This window comes from Protopterus annectens, chromosome 10.part0 (genome assembly GCF_019279795.1).
Source record: "Protopterus annectens isolate FY-2018-M chromosome 10.part0, PAN1.0, whole genome shotgun sequence".
In the NCBI taxonomy this organism is placed as follows: Eukaryota; Metazoa; Chordata; order Ceratodontiformes; family Protopteridae; genus Protopterus; species Protopterus annectens.
This window is the reverse complement of record NC_056744.1, coordinates 1,782,967,028-1,782,985,136: the sequence shown is the minus strand read 5'-3', so window position 1 is coordinate 1,782,985,136 and position 18,109 is coordinate 1,782,967,028. Positions and strand designations below refer to the sequence as shown.

The 18,109-nt window shown below is 37.5% G+C and overlaps 1 protein-coding gene across 1 annotated transcript in view; it reads right to left on the bottom strand.

Annotated features, from left to right (window-relative positions):
* The window catches only part of LOC122814496 (integrin alpha-M-like), a 935,681-nt gene that overhangs the window by 229,338 nt on the left and 688,234 nt on the right, over positions 1–18,109 (bottom strand). Inside the window, exon 19 of the mRNA XM_044087070.1 lies at positions 4,846–4,977. Coding sequence (XP_043943005.1) covers positions 4,846–4,977 — 132 coding nt within the window. The remainder of the gene's footprint in view (positions 1–4,845; positions 4,978–18,109) is intronic.

Genomic DNA, 18,109 nt, shown 5'->3' with positions numbered 1-18,109 from the left:
AACTGAAGCCCTGCCCATGTCTCTGCTATACAGTAGACCAGTGTACCATTGTATTAACAAGGCACAGCACATACCTGAGTGGAACTGAAGCCCTAAACATGTCTCTGCTATACAGTAGACCAGTGTACCATTGTATTAACAAGGCATGGCACACACGAACTGTTAGTTAAGGAGAGTGAAAAAACACATCAGAGGGAACAAGAACACATCACCATAGGACAAAAAAATACATCTGCCTGTGTTAAAGCCCCTGCCTTTAATGAGGGCTATTGCATATAGCAGGCCATTGTTATATGACTTGAGTGAAGAATGTATAATGCGTAGGTCTGAATTCTGGTAAATATTGCAACAGCGTGGCAGACTGAATAGCGGCCAGCAGAAATGTACACACAAAGCAGCAGGATGAATGATAAGCACACCAGCCACTGTACACATCATGGCATTAGTACACAAAGAGACGGGTTATGTCACATATATGTATCATGATTATCTGAGTTCACATGCACACCAGCCACTGTACACATCATGGCATTAGTACAAAAAGACATGGGTCATGTCACATGTATGTATCAAGATTATCTGAGTTCACATTTGGATGTTATTTTATTTTAGCAGGACAATGATTTTGCCAGTGTGGGACAAGCTAGACAGTTTTGGATACAAACACCTTTCTGCCTAGTTTACACTTTCCTGAGCTGCTTATTGGTTACTATCACAGCAGAAGAAGTTATAAGGCACTTATCAGAAAGCATACATTTGAATGGATGTTACCAACAGACTGTGACAATGAAAATAAACAAAGACAGAGTATATCATGCAGGGGATTAAAATTAGCACCGCGTTAATCTGTCAGATAGACGTTGTGTACCTGACATTGTATTTGTTTACTAGATCAGTCCTGTGTGCTACACATTGCCTCTTACACTGAGACACTGTACATATCACTTGGTTTGAACTCCTGCCTGATTAAATTATATATTTCTACATAGTATCTACTGATGCCACAGACGAAGGTACAATGTTTTTCAGGCAGTAAACATTTGAAGAGATGTTACCAGCAGTGTGTGACAATGAAAATAACCAATGATAAATAGTACTCTGATAAAAAGGCAGGGGATCAAAACCCACACCCCATCAGTCTGTCACATGATATGTAAATACTGATTTGGCAAAACCTCCCTTCCCACCTTAGTAATGGATGCTAACACAGCTGCTATTCAAAAGAATTTGAGATTAGTGCTATGGGCAGAGCAGTCTGAAGATCAGGACAGGAAATAGGTTTCCTTTCTCAATGTTTTGTATGTCTATATTTAGGGTGTTTGATATTCTGTATGTTTGAAGTTTGAATTTCTTAATGCTGGTGTCTTGAGAAAAGGTAGGGGTTTCAACACAGGAAGGTGTGTTTTAAGTGATGTCCCTGTTCTGGGCCAGTGATCAAGAAGTCTCAATTCTCACTACAGACAATGGAGAGGGATGTTCATTTGGAGCTAAAACAGATACACACAGTATTTTCAGATGCAGCTCTCTGCACCAGGCACCATTTCTGTTAAGAGCACACAGAGACAACACTCAGTCTTGGGGTTGGGTCCCCCCTCTCTCTCTCTCCCCAGGCCTGCAAATAAGACTCCCTACTGACACAACTGTAAAGTTCAGCCCTCAGCTGAGTGTTCTAAGCCAAGTCCTCCACCACTCTATCTGAAATGAGTGCTCTATTGCTCTGCTCTAAGTAGCTGACACACACACTTTAATATTTCATTCACACAGGCTGGCACACATTTATCAGCTATGCTCCCTCTTCCCAGACTATAATGTTGGTACTGCTACCAGAAAAATGCAACACCAGCTACTCTAAGGCACTTACAAGTGTAACCAATAATACTGAGTGAAATTGATACTAATACAGATGATAATGTTTGACCAATGCAGCAAGGCTTTCAAAAGCAGCTGCAGTGTCACCAAACAAATATAGGTATTCTCAAAAGTTAAAATATTCTCTGAAAGACCAGCCACAAGAAAAAGTTTAAATATATTTAATAATAAATAATAAAATAACATGACAACACTAAATATCAATTTACAATAAACACCAGAGTTTCAGTCACAGGAAATATTAAAAATAACACAGATGGATAGATTCACACAGATACAGAGAAAACAGTACTTAACTACTCTCACTATATTTTCCTGACTGAACTAAAGAGTTACAATTCCTCTGTTACTTACTAAACAAGGCAATATGAAATGGGTGAGAGAGCCTTCTTTACCAGGTTTCAAAAACAGACTGCTGAGAGCTGAGTGACATCTCTCACTAATATATCATTTCAGTGCTGGCTATAGAATGATATCACATCTGGTCATCTGACTGGTTCCCACAGTACCCCTTTATTAGAAACGGAACCAGAATCTAGCACATATGTGTTATAATACACACACAGAGCTTTGCTAAGATCTGTTACAGCATCTTGAGGCAATAAAACCATTTCAACACTTCCACCCTTTCAGAGTAAGAATTAATTCAGTACTAAGGACAATACAACAGTATTTTTAGTCCTGGTTTTCACAGACATTTTGTCTCTGGCTACAATCAGAAATGTGAAATAAAATCTTTACGGCCTAAACCAGATAATTTAATTTCAGTCTATTTTTCAAAGTCAGCTGGATTGAGATTAACCTCTTCTCTTCTCATCCAGTATTCTCTGTTACAATATATTAGTTTCAGTAGTTAAAAATACAATTGGAAATACAGGCGTATTTTTTTTCTGTCCAGCAGAACCCACTGTTGGCACATTTTTAACACAAGCATCTTTACAAATACATTGTTCAACACAAGCATCTGTACAAATCAGTTTGATACACAAAGAATAAAAGCAGGTGAAAGTGCTTAGTCTGAGGTGCTTTTAGCATTTGTGTTACTTTGTGGATTTTTAATAAAAGACTGCCTTGCTGTTGAACATGTTGGTTTGATTTTTGCATTTTGTTTGGGATTGCCTCATCATTTTTGTGACTAGAGGGTGCATTTCCTGATTAATTCTTTACAAGAACTCTAGCTAGCTTTGCTGACATATGTTTCACGTCCACTGCCTTACTTTTCCTGGCATAGCTGGCAATACCTCACATCATCATAATGTGTGTGTGTGTGTGTGTGTGTGTGTGTGTGTGTGTGTGTGTGTGTGTGTGTGTGTGTGTGTGTGTGTGTGTGTGTGTGTGTGTACTCACATTTGTCTAAAGAAAAGGATTGGATGCCATGCTCAGATGCAGCCATAATTTTAATTATTTTTATTTTATTTATTATTTATTTTACATTTGTTGACCAGGATAGTCTGACTGGATACGTGTCCATTTTCAGTGGAGGCCCGGGGAGAAAAGCTCCACAGATTAAATAACTCTCTACAGAATGTCCAGATTTTTGCCTCATATTTTTGGTCAGTTTTTCATGAAATTTTGTTTTTTCTGGCAAATTAGTGACAAATCATTAAAGAATTAGAATATAGTGATAGACATTTGAGTTTCAGACTTCATACTATTCAGAAAACTCATGCTAATGCAAAACTTATTATTCTATTAACTTTCTAAGTTTGCAAGAGCAGTATTTAAAACTTTTCCCAATTTTTAAGACTCTGTTCCACTTTTATTAATAGCCTTGTCCAGATTTCTTGCTCTAAGAGGTACAGATGCAGCTAAAGTGGTGAAGTCAAATTCATTACTGAGCTGTACTGAAGGCTCTTAGGGCAAAATAGCGGCTTTAAGTGCATTTTGTAGCCATGTGCCATGCTTTTATTGCATGAAAGTTTGTTAATGAAATCTCAGTGAAGGACTGACATTGTTTATGCATAGGCACCAAATGCCAGATTCTTCACTGTTATAGTCAGCACTCTCTTTCATTTTGTTGCTGTACTTAACTTCATCTTAGGAAGCAGGATACCTCACTCACCTAGAATACATCTTTGCAAAGTTGTCACTATATAAGTAAAAATCCTTTATATTTCATCAGTAAAAAAGATTTTTTTTCTTTGAAGTTGGGATATGTGGCTCAAATGTCATGATTTGAAAGAACTTATGTAAATGGGTCAGATTTGGTACTGGCCTGCAGTGCAATCACCAAGAGTGGTATAGCACTGTCAGAGCATTTTATAGCTAAACATCCTGTTTTTACTGTCTGAAAGTTTCTTAATTAACTCTAACAGTGGGATTGATATGTGACCTTTTACATGTAAGTAAAGAAACTGCAAGGTTTTATAGACCATCACTACCAAAGCTTGAAATGGTCCATTGTAACTGATTTGCATTGGGAATGTTGATTTAACTTCTGTTCAGGGTGCAGAATAGAGCACTAGTGTAGAATATAGCCTTATCAAGCTGTGTTTACTTCAGAAATAATTGTATATTTCTTCAGAAACAAACATTTCAGTTGTAATATGCCAACTATCATGAACTGGTTCACATGCATGGTTTGAAGCATCTGAAACAGTTGGATCCACATTCATTTTTGAGCTGCATTAGAATCTCTAAGTGTGAAATAGTTGTATGTATATTTTTATTTGAACAACCTGTTACTACTCCCTAAAAGTATTAAAATATTGGGGGAGGATTAACATACTACTTTAATGCATATCTTCCAAAGGCAGAAATAAAATCTTGGGAGGGGGATTGACATACTGCTTTAATGCATATCTTCCAAAGGTAGTAAAGTTAACTATCTCACTAAAAGCATTCAAAAGCAGTATAGGGAAATAAATCAGTCCTTCATTTTTAACAGCAAAACTTATGAACCTGCTAATTTCTTGCACAGATGCATAAACTATACTGGTAAGAAATTGAAAAAATGTTCAAAACGTGTAATCTTACCTCTCCAATAAGCTGGGTCTTGGACTCTTCACTCAGGATAGGTGTAAGGAGATTATCTGATGAGTATGCTCTCCCCACAACTGAAAACTGCAGACCCACTGCAATGGGTGCAAATGTATCCCTAATACATGCCTAGTAGAAGAAGACAAGGGGAAATTTCATCAGTTTTTGGAGTTTCTGAACATAAGCAGCATACAGATTTCACTAAAATTTAACATAAATAAATAAATAGTACAAGAAAACGTTTAACAGTGAAGATTCATTTACAGAGTTATTTAATATATATATATTATTGCTAGATAGTTATAGATATATAGATAGAAATATGTTTACTAATAAAATGATGGAGATGCTCTGCAGATGGAAAACTGAAAAACAGATATTCGATTTTCCATGTTGCTGAACATCTCCGTGTTTGAAAGTTCATATCAGCGAATGCACAGTGCATTCTCTGATATGAACATGAGGTACTGCACAGAGATTGCGGTACAGTGTGGTTTGGGGCATTCACCATTTCCTCACTGTAGTGTGATCTCAGAGTTCGAATATATAGTTAGCAGGGGGTGTGTGGGTACAGCCCCCCCCACATGACAGGTATAGGACAGCTTGCTCCTCTGCAAAAATGTGATGCGAGCTGTAGGAGTTTCATTTAACTGAGCTCCTATATGGACAGCACATGATCTGTTCGGTGACAATGTCGAATCTGCTGAATTCGTTCGGCAGATTAGACATTGTGACTTGAAATGCATTTGTAATTTTGCTTGTTTTTCAGTGTTATGACTGGGATTTTTTTTTTTTTTACCGGCGACATTTTGATAGTAAACCATAAATATAGATATAGATATAAAAATCAGTGCAGGCATATGCAGTTTTAGAAATGAGAGACAACTGAAACTGCAATAGGTCACTCTGGCATCACTACTTTAAGCAACATGTAAATAAATAAATAAATAAACATAATCAGTGTATGCCATTTTAAAACTGAGAGACAAGTAAGTATACATCAGTGAAGAAGGAAATAATATGCTGCCTATCAGACAAAGAGAACACATATTTAGCATGTTTATTATTTAAATGTCACTTCAATTACTAATTATTACCTTAACAGTGTTTATATATAACTATAATTGTTGAGTTTGCTATTGCAGATTAATAACCATAGCTGAGTATATATACATATTTACAAATGAAGATCAAATATTACCAAAGATTACTCTTATCCAATAAGACAGGCTATGTAAACAGAGTGAGGAATCACTCTTTGTAATAGTGATACTAGACTTCTGTTCATCTGGGTTATCTGGCTTAATAAAGAGATACATTTGTTTGCTTCAACCAGATCTCATTTTAGCAGTTTCCTGAATTTATTGGGGTATTCTACAATACAGAGATTATCTGGTGATATATTCCTGATAGCAGGTGTTATTTCAGAAAAGGATTTTTCACAACATGCAGATGTGAAACATTTTCTGTGCAAAGTTTTCCTTTCAGGATTTCTGAGAGAGTAAAGGTTGCTATTCACATAAAGTTCATTAGTAAGCAGGTAATAGCAGCTGTCATAAATTAGTGTGAAAGTTAAAGCATTCAGAGGGAATCAGGCTCTAATAGTGAGTGGTAACCATATCATTTTACCTGTGGCTGTACAATGGTGTTCAGTGTTAGGAATAAGATTCAAATGTCTTTTTTTTGCAAACATCTTAATTACATTTACACATATGACAAAGGCAAGCTTACATTTATATACATGAAAAATATACAAAATGATATCACTTTAGTTGCAAACAGTTTACATCACAGACACCACTGAAAGAACTGTAGTTGTAAACATTATAAGGCTCTAATGTCTTAAGTGGTAATGCAAACATCACCCTAGGCAGTAATGCTTTAATGGATAAGGTTTGCTTAGATTCTGCAATTAAGACGTAAGAGATTTTAAATATTAATTTTAACTGATTCAACTTGTTTTGTGATTGTCATTCCACAAGTGTTTGGAAAGATTAATGATATTTTGTAGTTGTGCCTAGATATTTCTGTGGTTTTGTCCTATTGTCACTGGAGTAAGTTGTGATAACTTTTGGGGAGTCCCTAAAAGCATAACTGAGGATAAGTGTGTATTTAAACAGTTATTTTCTTATGTAATCAGTTCCATAATATTATCAGACCCTTTTGAAGAGGGTATTATTTATTTATTTATGTATGTGTTTATTTATTTTGTTATTTATTTATTTATTTATTCCCTTTGGTTTACAAGGAAAGTCCAACTAGGAGCAATTCCCGTTTTCAGAGGAGGCCCAGGGAGAACAGCTCCATATAAAATAAATATTTACAAAGAACAACAATTAAAAAAATAAAACATTATAAGCATTATTTGCAGGTAGTACTGAGGCAAACAGCAAAATGAAATTTGTTGTATATTTTAGAAGTTATATTATCATTCATAAATTAAATACATGTTGACATGTAATGCATTTAATAGCTGGAGATACAAGATCACTGACAATGCGCACAAGTTCAATACGTATAGTGACATACATGAGAAAACCGAGGAGGAAGAGGGGATAAAAAGGAAGGGTATAAGCAGAAATAATCAAGAAACACATAGGTAAGAAATAAACCTCGCGAGTGAAGCTCAAGAGATAAATCTTGCCATCCATGTCGACAGCACATAATAGTAGGTTAGGATTGTAGACCTGATCATAATTCTTTATAGTGCATGGAGGTTTATGGGCTCCATGTACTATTTGTTACAGTAACAAAGAAAAAAAGTGCTAAGTGTTCTGCCAGCTTTCAAAGCTATAAAACACTTAGCATGTGCAGTCAGAAAGGCAGTGTAACATAGTCCATTATGTTGACTGTTACCTTTCATGCCACTCAAATGTCCAGATTTTTGCAGAATGCCAAGATTATTTCCTTATATGTTTGGTCTATCCCTCAAGAAATCTTTGGTTCTTCAAACAGTTCTCCAAGGATGAAAATCTATAAATAAAGACATACATTTGAGTATTAGCATTCAAATCTGTCAGAAAATGCAGGAGAACACATCCCGTTATTCTAGCAATGTTCTAAGTTTATAAGAGGAGGGGACACCTTATTGGTACTGATGTAAGGCAAAAACAAATCTTATATTATGGTGTCATCATTTGCTGGTCCATGCTGGCAGATTTTATTGCCTAGCAGTAGATTCAACCTTAACAACTTAACAGCTTAAGCAGGAAGTGCATAATTGTTAAGATCAGGTGTTGTGCCACTTCAGCACTTAATGATTGGTCTTTTTCCACATAGTGCATAATCACTGCTTTCCACGTAGTGCATAATCACTGCTTTCCACATAGAGCATAATCACTGCTTTCCATGTAATGCATAATCACTGCTTTCCACATAGTGCATAATCACTGCTTTCCACATAGTGCATAATCACTGCTTTCCACATAGTGCATAATCACTGCTTTCCATGTAGTGCATAATCACTACTTTCCACATAGTGCATAATCACTGCTTTCCACATAGTGCATAATCACTGCTTTCCATGTAGTGCATAATCACTGCTTTCCATGTAGTGCATAATCACTGCTTTCCACATAGTGCATAATCACTGCTTTCCACATAGTGCATAATCACTGCTTTCCATGTAGTGCATAATCACTGCTTTCCACATAGTACATACATTGTAAAAGGGATAATTTCCTGGTGACATCATTAATAAATAAGGAAAACAGCAGCAGCAACAGTCTAAAGAAAGAACCTTGAGGGACTCTGTTCAAACAGCGACAAATGATCTTATAGCTAAAATCATTGAACCAGCAACATGCTTTATCTAAGAAATCACATTGTCGCAGTTTATGCTGAAGTTTAATAATATAACTGACTACCTTGAAGGCCCTTTTGTAGATCAATAAAGGTAGCATCAATCATTAGGCTATTACTCCTATAGTTCTATATCTCAGTTGTAAATAGTTATGGTGCTATACTTTGGCAAGGCCATGTTAATGTTGTTTCTGAGAAAGCATATCATATTTTTAAATACACTCTACAACTTGTTAATATATAAACTCTTCATCTGGGATCAATTTTGGCTACTGGTCTATATTTCAACTATTTTTGGATGAGGGTAGTTTTGAAAGTGGGTGATTGACTGCATATTTGAAAGCTTGTGATATGATTTTTGTGATATGTTGAAGATATATAAAACTGGCTTACAAAGCCCATCTCTTCCAGTTCTAAATACCCCTAGGTGAATTATGTGAATGTTAGGATTGTATTTTGTTTAGAGGTTGTTACTTGTTTTTATTTTTTCCTGTAGGCTTTGAAATAAAAGGGTGGACGACAGATTTTCTGATGTAGAGGTTTGTTTGAGGAAGGTGGATGAGCATTTGTGGAGGTCAGTAGGTTTTATAGCTGTTCATGTGCAGTGTGTGTGTATATTCATAGATAGTATTATACATATAAAGAAGGAGTATGCAAAAGAATGCCTCACTATAATTGAAAGTAAATCTTTTTCTAGCAGTACAGCTATAGCTAATATGGTTAGGATTACGACCCGTTAATGACCAGCAAGAGTTTAATTCTCAGTCTCTGCTTACATGTTATGTGATTGTGAATAAGTCCTTTAACCAGGCATCTCATGAATGATCCTGAGAACCAGTGTGTGAATTCTGCGCTTTATTCGAGACCACATCCTCTAACGCATACCTTTTTTAACTCACATTTTTACTACAACAGCTGCACACAGCACACAGAAATGAATTATCAGTTTCAATAAGTGCAAGATGCTTGTTTAGGCTGTCATTTAAATTATAGGGGAGAGTTGAGATAATGGTTAAGGTTTTTACCTCACAAATACAAGGTACAGGGTTTGATTCTATGATGTTTACCTCACAGACACAAGGTGCAGGGTTTTGTTCTCACCTCTGAAGGGAACTTGGCTAAACTTAAAATGGCCTGCAAAGGCAGCTAGCCTAGTACTTACCTATGAACCTATGATTACGCTGCACGTTATACAATGCATACCATGGAAACATGATATGGATTTGGCACACTGTATATATCTAAATGTGATGCTATTTATGTGTAATTTTGCATTTCCTGAACTAGATCAGCCATGCAAAAGGGAATGGCTGACACACAACAACAGGTTCATATTTACTAGACATGCATTCCTCCTGGAGACCATTAAGGAGCATAGCCCAAATTCCCAATTGCTGCAGAGCACTATCTGGTTAAGTTACTTGTTCAGTTTCAAAGATTAGGGAAATGATGATCAAAACAGTCAAATCCTGCACCCTTGCCACGGGGAGCAGCTCATTAACAGGTTGGAGTTTTAGTCCTCTGCACTAACTGGTAGAGGTAAAAGCTTTCTACTAAATGCTGAAATCCTTTACAGTCTGATTTTGTACAGAAGACTGTATCACAGTAATAAGCAACAATAATTACATAAAGGATGCCGAAGGTCAGACGATTCTGATCCTCATTCCAAATAATGCTGATTGCAAGACCTGATGAATGTCAACCGTTTTGCAGCTGCTGGAGGTTGTAAAGAAGGTAGTGCAAAAATAAACTACTAAAATGCAGTGGGTTTAGACTATATTACACAATCCAGGCACATTAATGAATGAATTAATTTTTTAGTGCAATAAATAAAGCAAAGCAATTAAAGATAATAAATGTATATTGCAACAGTTTTTGTTCAACAACTCACAAGTCATACAAAAAACTCGGAAATATTACTGCATACAACATACTATTTTTGAGAGGACTTACATACTTGCACCACACTTCATCTAATTTTGACCTCCCTATGTCTTCTGTGTCATCAAGAATAGCTACTCCCTCTGACATTACTCGGTACAGGTCTGACCTACTTGAATGGCTAATAATGCTATATTGTTGCAGAAAACACCTCCAGACTCAAGGGTTGGACCATGGACAAATGGGGCCTTTACAGGGTAATGAATCAACCCCCTGCCAGACATACCAATATCCCATTACTTGGCTATCTGCCCCCAATTACCATAAATGCTGTTCAAACCTGTCAATGTGCAGGCTATTTTCCACCTTTAATTTTATAATTAGCCCAGAGGTTTGGATTTAATTTAAAACTTTTATTTCAAGTTTTTCAGAAAAAAACACTTGACAGCTATTTTCAAAACAAAGCATTCTCACATTGAAAACAGGCCTACCATGAGAAACAGTAAACTTCTCTTTCCTTGAAAATGCACCTGGCAGCACATTAAAATACAAGAAACATGCTATGTTTCATCCCAAAATGGTTTATAATGAAGTACTAATTAGCACCTATGTAGAGGGAACATGAATTCAAAACATAAATGTGTAATGCATTTGCTAACAACCAGGGACAATCCACAGGACACAATGTCCCCTTTCAGGAGAAGCCCAAGAGTACTGTCTGCAGAAGTAACTTGACAGAGTCACAGAGAAGACAAAGTAAGGCTGGGGGAATCAAACCATCAAACCAATCAGTACAGGAAGCAACTCCATAACAGCTCATAGCTTTACTCATCTGCTTCATGATCCAGACTTCATAAAATTAAGCCTGCAGAGATTTCCTATGAGGTCTTAAGCATTATACATGCATTGAAGCACTGAAATTCATGTATGGCACTGATACACCCCATACCTTAAGCTTATACCCACTCCTCCACTGACCAATAACTCCCACCCGACTTCTAGCTTGTATACACAGCCATGTATCCTTGTATCCTTGGCACCTGACCAAATAACAATGTCTATGACCCATACCATTCTCCCTCCTGTGTGGTATAAATGGACACATTTGGTGCACAGTGTGACCTGACCATCATGCATTGCCCAGCATAACCTTCACATAATGCTGAATTTACCATCTTTTTCTGTGTGACACTGCACTAACACTGTGCATATGTCAGGTGTCTATACAGGTGGGCAAGACATTGCTACTTTACCTCATCTGCCAGTTACTGAGCAGAATGCTGTCTGAGGAGTGTGGAATGGTCACTGGTTGGTGTCTATTCCCATTCCTAATATCACTGATGGAGGATATTGAGCTGGAGACTGCAACACGACCACTTGTTGCAGATCTACAGATTGCAGGTCTGATTGCTGTGTACCTGCTTCTTCATAACTATGTTGGGTAGCATGCAACATGCAATAAATATCTTGCATGCTGTGGTAAAGGGGCGGCTCGTCCTATCGGGCTGCTGGACTGCAGCCCTCCCACCTAGAAATACAGAAAAAATATCTGCAAAACAAAAAAATTAATTTGACTCAGACTGCCTTTATCGGCAGTCCGGATATGGATTAACAGGTACCCAGCAATCATTGCTGTGAGATACCAGAAATCTGTGCGGTGATAACCGCACAGAATAGAGGGGCTCCGGACTGCTTCAGCCGCTGTCAGAGCCAATGAGAAGGACTGAGCTGCTCTTGCGGGGCGGGACTGTCAGTGTGCGACTGCGTGGGCTTCAGGACAATGGTCGCTGGGCTTGCTGGATTACCGGCTTCAAGAGGTGTTCAGTCACTGGGCTTGGGTCGACTGCACGGGCTTGGGCTTTGGGACAAAGGCAGCAGGTAGGTGTTTGGATTGGTCGCTGGAGTGCGTGTGTGTGTGTGTGTGTGTGTGTGTGTGTGTGTGTGTGTGTGCGCACGTGCGCGTGTGTGCTGTTGTTTGTTATAAGAAGGTCATGGACAAAAATGCAACCAATTTGATTTAACATATTCTTAATTATGTAGTAGTCAAATATCTCTAGACTGGAAGTCCATCAGTAGCAGCCACAAAAGTGTTGAGATGTTATCTGCCTAACCATTTAAATTTCATGTGATGTGCCTGCAACATACCTTTTTGTTGTTTAAGAATACACCTTACCACAACTGGCAATCCTCGAAGTGGGTTTCTCGGTAGGGCTAACAGATTGCTCAGTCTGATTGTAGTCATGGGTACCATAATAAACATTTTAAGTGGTACAACAGATACTCATTTTTCACAGCTTTACCTAGGTCATCTAATGCACTGGGCAGAGTGGTACCACTACCCCCTTAACCTGAAGCTTGAGATTCTCAAAAAAAAAAAAAAAATCAGGGACTATGACTTTGTAGCAAAGAGTTTATGTACCGTTATACTAAGCCAGTAAATTCACTAATTTATGAAGCCAAAGTTATCACCTATGGTTTCTCAAATGAATGCCAGTATTGCATTTGCCCTCCACCCAGGGCAGCTGCCACGTTCACACCACCCTAGTTACAGCTTTGATTCTTTCTCCACCATCTGCTTTAACAACATTTGATCTGATTGGTTTCGGTGATATTTATGTCCTTTCTCAGTATAAGTACTTTTCTTATTCATTTCAGGTCACTATTTCCCTTTCACCACATTTTTTTCTATTGGTGCCTCACTTACTAGATCAGTATCTTGTCATTGAAGCCCTCATAAATCTGATTTAGCCTGAGGTAACCATTAATTATCCCTTTCTTGGCAGCTCTGCAGGGCTGGTTGAATTGAAGTGGCAGCTTAGTAAAGAAGTGGTTGTCCACTTTTTTGTAATATGCTTAATCGTGCATTGTCACTGTATTAATTTAGTTTCTTTGCAACTATATGTACCATTGTCTTCCATGAGTGCTTGGGACAGCACAAAGCTGTAAACTAAGCCGTCTTCCAAAAGAAAGCATGATCTGCATGACAGAAAAGAAAATTTGTTGGAGACTGTTGTTGGAGATATGTATACTTGTTGAAGGGATTAATTAATTGAGAATGGTTACCTAGAAGTACTGTATAGCCTCTGCACTCTCTATGGTATTTTAGAGCTTTTTGCCACCCTGTTGATCCAACTATGGTGTGCTTTTCATCACTGAACTTTTGATGTATATTTCTGCTGTATTGTTATGTTTTGGATTATGTAATCAAGATGTGGTATTTGAACCCTACTTCTAAATTGCCCACACGTTTGTTTCCAAGTTGCACCATATGTGTTTGAGGACATACAGAAACTAATTTCATGTCAGCGTTCTCTTCCTTTAAGAAGACATACCTTTTAATGAATGATGTGATGTTGCCAATCTCGCCTTTACTCTCACTGAAGGGTCGGATCTGATCCATCTCGGCTATTTTGGTGGTCTGCAACCTCTTCATTAGTTACAGATTTATTTAATGTGGAATTATTTAGATGACTTTTTTTTACTTCAGAGATTGTGCATATTTACTGATAATGGTGGACTGTAGAATTGTGCATATTTACTGATAATGGTGGACTGTAGAAGTTTGAGTAGACTTTTATGATGGAAATGTTCTGAAATGGGCAGTTTTGTCATTACTGGTACATGCATTTTGTTTCATTGTTTACTGGAAAAATGTTCAAAACAATAGGAAGGTGTATCAAAGAGCACATGCATGTTTCATGTGCAAGGGGCCTATGATTTGAAAACAGCCCAGAATTAATCTTTATCTGCCACTGGTAAAATGTATTTTCTTTGAATGTGGGTTTCAATGCTGTTTCAATGAATGTGAGTTTCAAGGGCAGAGAAGTTTTAATGCTATGTTTGTTTAGCAGATGTCTTAGTGTTTGTGCTGTAAAATGCAAAATAAAACTTTCAAATGAAGTCCAAATCATCATAGAAGTAAATCAGTATGCACATTAGTGTTTATGGTAAATGCAGTGAAATAGCCAAGTAATGGTTTATTGGAATGGCTCCAGGAGGAGGCTCCATTCGACCATGATTTTGTGAGGGGGAAAGCGGCAAACATAGACAGCCCCAGCTAAACTATACCTCCCAACTGTCCAGATTTTCAAAGAATGAATAGATTTTTGCTTCTTATTTTTGGTTTGTTCCTCATAAAATTTGTGGCAAATCATTTAGGAATTAAGTCACTAAATAATGACACACTGAGTTTCAGACTTCATAACCAATGCATGCTAAAGTAAGACTTGTTGTTCTATCAACTGTCTCAGTTTATACAAGAGCAATTTTTAGTGCTGTTTATATGTTCCCCCAATATATTTGGCTTTGTCCAGATTTATTGCATTAACAGGTTGAGAGGTACATGCAAATAAATTGCTTTATAGAATTAGGCATAGCCAAACCTCTCAACTGTCCCTGATTTTGGCTCAGAATGTTGCTCTTCCCCTAATAATCCCTCTGCAAAATAACAATTTTGGAAGAAAACATGGAGGGTTTACAATTAAGAAATAACTGTAATCATAGTTATAGATTACTTTTATTTCAGAAATGCACGTAGATTCTTTTATTTTGTCAGCTGCTCAAGTTAGCAGTACTAATATTAAAGTATCCCTTCTTTGACAGGTTCCCAGCTGTATTGTGTGGGTATTTTATATTTTTACATCACATCATTGGTCCATTTTTCATAAAATTGTGTTTTTTTGGCAAATTGGTGACAAATCATTAAAGTCTGAAGTTAGAAAATAATGACAGACATTTGAGTTTCAGATTTCATACCATTTAGAAAATTCATACTAATGCAAGACCTATTCTATTATCTTTCTAAGTTTATAACAGCAATATTTTAAAAATTGTCCTTGTTTTTGGGCCTTTGTCCCACTTATTTGTATGGCTTTGTCCAGATTTCTTGCTCTGAGGTTGAGAGGTATGACAAATGTGTCAGGGTCATCAGTCAGCCAGAGACATTTCAAATTGTGACATACTTTTTGCACTCCACTCCCCCATGTAGTGACTCTGGATGTGTCAAAGCAAGGCAAGGAGTAGTTATGCAGTGTAAATGTGCAGGGTATCCCCCCATCCAGGGTAGACACAATTACTAGAGTGGCTTTTCATCTCTCCTTGATTTTTGCAGAATGGTCTGGTTTCTGTCATATTTTTTGTACTGTTGATTTATGCTTATTACTCAAAGTGCCTGTTGCTCTGTGTTTAAGTAGCAATACTTTAATGACCATCAGGTAAGCTTGGCTGAGATTGTAAGATGCAAGCAAGCTTTAATAAGCATACTGTTAAAGAAATTGCCAACATTGAAAGCCTTTCTGTTGTTGCCATGTAGAGAATACTTAACTAGATAATGTATAAGCCTTGGGTATTGAAATGCATATGACAGTATTTGTAATAAAGGACAGGATTACATTATTTTAAGAAGCTCATTAGACTTGGAGACTTCCAGTCATCTCTGCAGGCTTTACCCGTAAACTAAACAGAATGCCAATCGTGTGGTCCATAACTTGTACAGTAATCCTTTTAAGCAATGTATCTTGAGCTTATTTCTTGTTTGCTTTTCATTTTTTACTTTGATCATGTTTTCCCCATGAAACAAGTAGATAGTTGTCAGGCAGCAGGTCTTTTTTTTGGATAAGGAACATTTTTACAAGTGGGGGCATCAGAGATTTCTACTTTCAGCATGTTACTTGGTACTTTAATAAAGCTGAATATAAATTATAATTAGAACTGCAGTGCAAGAAGTGGTTTGAGTTGAGTGCTGCTTGTTTTTCTTATACTTGATTTTGACTGGCATTCCATTAATGTATTTAAAAAAGTAATTTATTTTTTCATGCCTCTCAACCTTTTTGTTTCAATCTAGATATTAAGTAAGCTGTCGTGCAGCCAATGCATTGAAATATTTTTATTCTTCTACACTTCATTTTGTCTTGATTGGACTCTCATAATGACGGTCTGGCACCCACGGCAGTGTATTTAGTTATTTTTTTGTGGTTCTGAGCATAGCTCCTCCCCCTTTCTAGTTGGGCGCACCCCTTCCCATTGACCCCACCCATTCAGCTGTCTCCTGCAGCCCCCCCTTTGATTTGAAGTCACCAGCCGCCACTGCTGTGGTAGGGTGCAATAGTGTCCATCATGCATGTCAAAGCAGCACAAAAGTGCTTTCAGCAGGGCAGACACTTGGTCTACTATGCTCATAGTCTGAACATGAGTTGTGTTACATTGCAGTTTCACCATACTTTTAGGGCTCAGTACAGGCATCATTCACTGAGACTCCATGGGTATCCTAAAGCACGTGCAACACAAAATGGGTACACTGGATTGGAATGAGTCATGTATACTTACTGTCTGTGACTGCAGACATTTTGGTGGTCCAGTGTGCCTGCACTAACTTACTAGGTGGCTTTGTGGAATGTCCATGTGTAGGAAGCAGGAATATAGATGATTTGTATGTGATATATATAGTTCATGGGAACTTCCAGAGTGCTGAACAGAAACACAGGTGATCAGCTGTTGTGTCTGTCCAACATTACCTGGCAGTAAATGGGAACAATAGCCATTCCCATTGATGTAATATTGTCTGTGGCCATCAGGTAGGTGTTTCATTGCCATATGCATGCAGTCTGTGGCTCTCAGCACTTTGGAGAAGTGTGCAGTTTCATAGAAGCCATTCACATTGGAGGTCCTTTTCCCTGCCATGTGAAGAAAGCAGATGTATTTATCTACATTGGGGGCATAATTATTGGGGAAAATCTTGAATATTTCTCAGGCCGATGCTTTTCATAGATGTAATGTGTCCCTTATTTCTCTGAAAAGTTGCAGTAGGTAGAATGGTAAATGCTACACATACCACATATTGTGATATCCACATGTACAGGAAGTTCATGTGTCCCTCCAAGACCAGTTTGTCAGCCATTTAGGTCAGCCAGTGCCTGTATAATACTGTATCTTATTACATGCAGAAATGGTCCGGGAGCTACTAGGCCATCAGTTGATAAGATGTCATCATATGTTGGTGCCACTTTTGATCCCACAGCCTGCTGCCAATCTGCATTCTTACATGGCCACAAGTGTTTATTGATCAGGCGCTGCTGCTGCTCCTAGAATTTTTGCCAGATACACCTCTGAAATGTTTTGTGTACCTTTGGCCTTTATACTCAGACATGGCTGCTTGTACAATGTTGTGCCTGATGACTATGAATCAAGCAAGGCATGCCTTTTCTGACTCTCATTTGCATCTCATTATGTACAGATTAGACTATGCTTAATTTGTATATCATTGTATTCATATTAACATACCCTGCTTTCCACTTTGTTTGCCAGCAGCACTATTTGTTTTTATAAATTGCTACCTAGCTGCACAATCTCACTTTTGGCACAAACTCCAGACATACTACACAGACTGACCATCAGTACCATCCAGTTTGCCTCAGTGCAAACTAACAACATTAAGCAGTAAATAATGCCTTTAGAACATAATTGCCAGCCATCATACAGCTATATTCTTCAAAAAAAAATCTATGTATATCCTATAGTGCAAAGCATTCATAGAAAATCAGAGATAGGAGATTTGCAGATGTATAAAATCTGCCTGTAAAAA